We start from the raw sequence: 2,372 nt of genomic DNA on the forward strand, positions 1-2,372 counted from the left end.
CGCCCCCACGTGGCCGATGTGGGAGGGGATGGTGGGGGGGGGGAGAGAGGGGTGGGCGGTCCGCGGCGCGCGTGACGGACAGGCGAAAAGACCGCCGTCCAATAGAAAAACGGGCGGTACGACTGTAGGGACCGGGACGATCGTTGATTGGTTAGCGGGAGTGTGGGAACGGCCGCGGCGGCGGTTTCACACGAATGGGGAGCCGCCGCCGGGTATAAAAGGGCGGGGGGGGCGCCAGTCCGCCGGTACTGCCGGCCCCGCCGCTGCCGCCGCACGCGCCCCGCGCCCGCCGCACGCGCCCGCCCGTTGCCGCCGCCACCGCCGCGCCATGCCCGCCGACACGGGCATGGAGAAACCGACCGCCTCACCCATCGCGGGGGCGCCGGCCAGCGCCAGCCACACGCCGGACAAACCGCGGAGCGCCAGCGAACACCGGAAGGTAAATGGCGGGTGCCGGTCGGGTCGCAACGGCGGCGGCGGCGGCGGTGGTGGTGGCGGCGGCGGTGGCGGAGGCTGCTGCGGCGGCGGCGCTTGATGGCGGCGAGCCCGCGGCCGTGCTGAGGTCGGTGCCGGGGGTTGGGAACCGGGGCGGGGGGGGGGGGGGGGGGTGGAGACGGTGAAGGGAACCGGCCCGGGGGGGGGCTGACCGGCTCCGTTCTCCCCGCAGTCCTCCAAGCCCATCATGGAGAAACGGCGCCGGGCACGGATCAACGAGAGCCTGGGGCAGCTGAAGACCCTCATCCTGGATGCGCTGAAGAAGGATGTAAGTGGGGCGACGGGGAGGGGAGGCTGAGGGGACCGGGGACCGACAACGGCGGCGGGCAGCCGCTGACGAAGCCCCGTTCTCCGTCCCGCAGAGCTCCCGGCACTCCAAGCTGGAGAAGGCGGACATCCTGGAGATGACCGTCAAGCACCTGCGGAACCTGCAGCGGGCGCAGATGACGGGTAAGAGCACCCTGCTTGACCCTGTGGGTGGGTGAGTGGGGGTCTCCGGGGTGCTGACCTGCCGCTCACCTGCCGTCCGACCCCCCCCCCCCCCCCAATCTCCTCTACCCTCCAGCTGCTCTCAGCGCCGACCCCACCGTCCTCGGCAAGTACCGGGCTGGATTCAACGAGTGCATGAACGAGGTGACGCGATTCCTGTCCACCTGCGAAGGGGTGAACACCGATGTGCGTACCCGCCTCCTCAGTCACCTCTCGGCTTGTTTAGGCCAGATCGTGGCCATGAACTACCCACCGCCGCCGCCACCGGCCGGTCAGCCCGCACATCTGGCGCAGCAGCCTCTGCACGTCCAGCTGCCCCCCGCAGCGGCCGGAGCCGTGCCTGTGCCCTGCAAACTGAACCCCGCCGAAGCCCTGTCCCCCAAGGTCTACGGGGGCTTCCAGCTCGTCCCTGCTACCGACGGCCAGTTTGCTTTTCTCATCCCGAACCCGGCCTTTCCTCCCAATTCTGGACCGGTTATTCCCCTGTATGCCAACGCCAACGTCCCGGTGTCCGCAGGCAGCGGCTCGGGGAATGCGGCCGCCACCCCGTCAGCATCCCCGGTGCAGGGGTTGACATCATTTGGGGGCAGCATTGTTCCAGCATCCCAGGCGGGAAGTCCCATCGGAGAGCGAAGTGAATCCGTGTGGAGGCCTTGGTGACTTGCCCAAAACCATTACCACCCACTCACCCACCTTCCTCCCCTTCCCCCTTTCTCCCCCCGCCCCCAAAAAAACTCTTCTGTTGGCTCCGTTGTATGGAGCCCTGTTATCGTTTCGGTTTTTTTAAGCAGATTTAAACAGAAAGGAAAAAAGGACCTCGCTATGAACGTGCTATTTATTATTTTCAGAGGTTGGGATCTCGACTTGTATTTTTACTCCTTTAAAATGCCTTTATTTGAGATACTTTTTTAAAAAAAAAAATAAATGAGAAATAGTTTTGTAACAAATATTCAAAAGTATAATGCCAAAGTTGTTTGTATCCTGTTTGTCTGTGTGTGTGTGCGTGCCTGTGTTGAAGACTTCCAAAAAAAACAAAAGGAAAAAAAAATTGCAGGTGTTTAAATAAATAAACTTGTTGAAATAGATTTATTTTCTTCCCCCCCTTCCTTTCATTTTTGTTGGGTGAGAGTGGGCAGGGTAAGCTCATCCTGCGTGTGCAACCTCCTCGGAAGAGTAGGAATGAACTTTATGGCCTTATTTCAGGCAAGTGGAAGGGATTCCTGTGAAAAATTGTTGGGGGGGGGGGGGGGGAGAAGGTGATGGAGCTGAGGGGGGGGGTCTGGCAGTGTTAAATGTCTCCTGAGAGCTTTGCAAGTGTCGTGTTTCCACTCAGAAGAAACAGATTCCCCTAAATCTGCTCCTGGAACCCGAGGAAACGCGTGCCACTT

The 2,372-nt window shown here is 61.6% G+C and overlaps 1 protein-coding gene across 2 annotated transcripts; it reads left to right on the forward strand.

Annotated features, from left to right (window-relative positions):
- The first annotated feature begins 252 nt into the window (after positions 1-252).
- Positions 253-2,069, forward strand: HES4 (hes family bHLH transcription factor 4). Of its 2 annotated transcripts, none has more exons than XM_049800491.1 (4): positions 253-439; positions 668-763; positions 858-945; positions 1,061-2,069. In XM_049800491.1, exons 1-4 carry the CDS (start codon positions 329-331, stop codon positions 1,642-1,644), a joined length of 879 nt encoding a protein of 292 aa, XP_049656448.1. In that variant the 5' UTR covers positions 253-328; the 3' UTR covers positions 1,645-2,069. The 2 variants fall into 2 exon arrangements, with proteins under 2 accessions (XP_049656448.1, XP_049656458.1); XM_049800501.1 differs by lacking the exon at positions 253-439 and adding an exon at positions 447-562.
- The last annotated feature ends 303 nt before the right edge of the window (positions 2,070-2,372 follow it).

This window comes from Accipiter gentilis, chromosome 1 (genome assembly GCF_929443795.1).
Source record: "Accipiter gentilis chromosome 1, bAccGen1.1, whole genome shotgun sequence".
In the NCBI taxonomy this organism is placed as follows: domain Eukaryota; kingdom Metazoa; phylum Chordata; class Aves; order Accipitriformes; family Accipitridae; genus Astur; species Astur gentilis.

Bases quoted from the DNA above. Each gene is read 5' to 3' on its own strand.
- HES4 (XM_049800491.1), top strand. From the start codon at position 329: ATGCCCGCCGACACGGGCATGGAGAAACCGACCGCCTCACCCATCGCG. The intron at 440-667 runs GTAAATGGCGGG...TTCTCCCCGCAG, and splicing joins GCGCCAGCGAACACCGGAAG to TCCTCCAAGCCCATCATGGA. The intron at 764-857 runs GTAAGTGGGGCG...TCCGTCCCGCAG, and splicing joins TGGATGCGCTGAAGAAGGAT to AGCTCCCGGCACTCCAAGCT.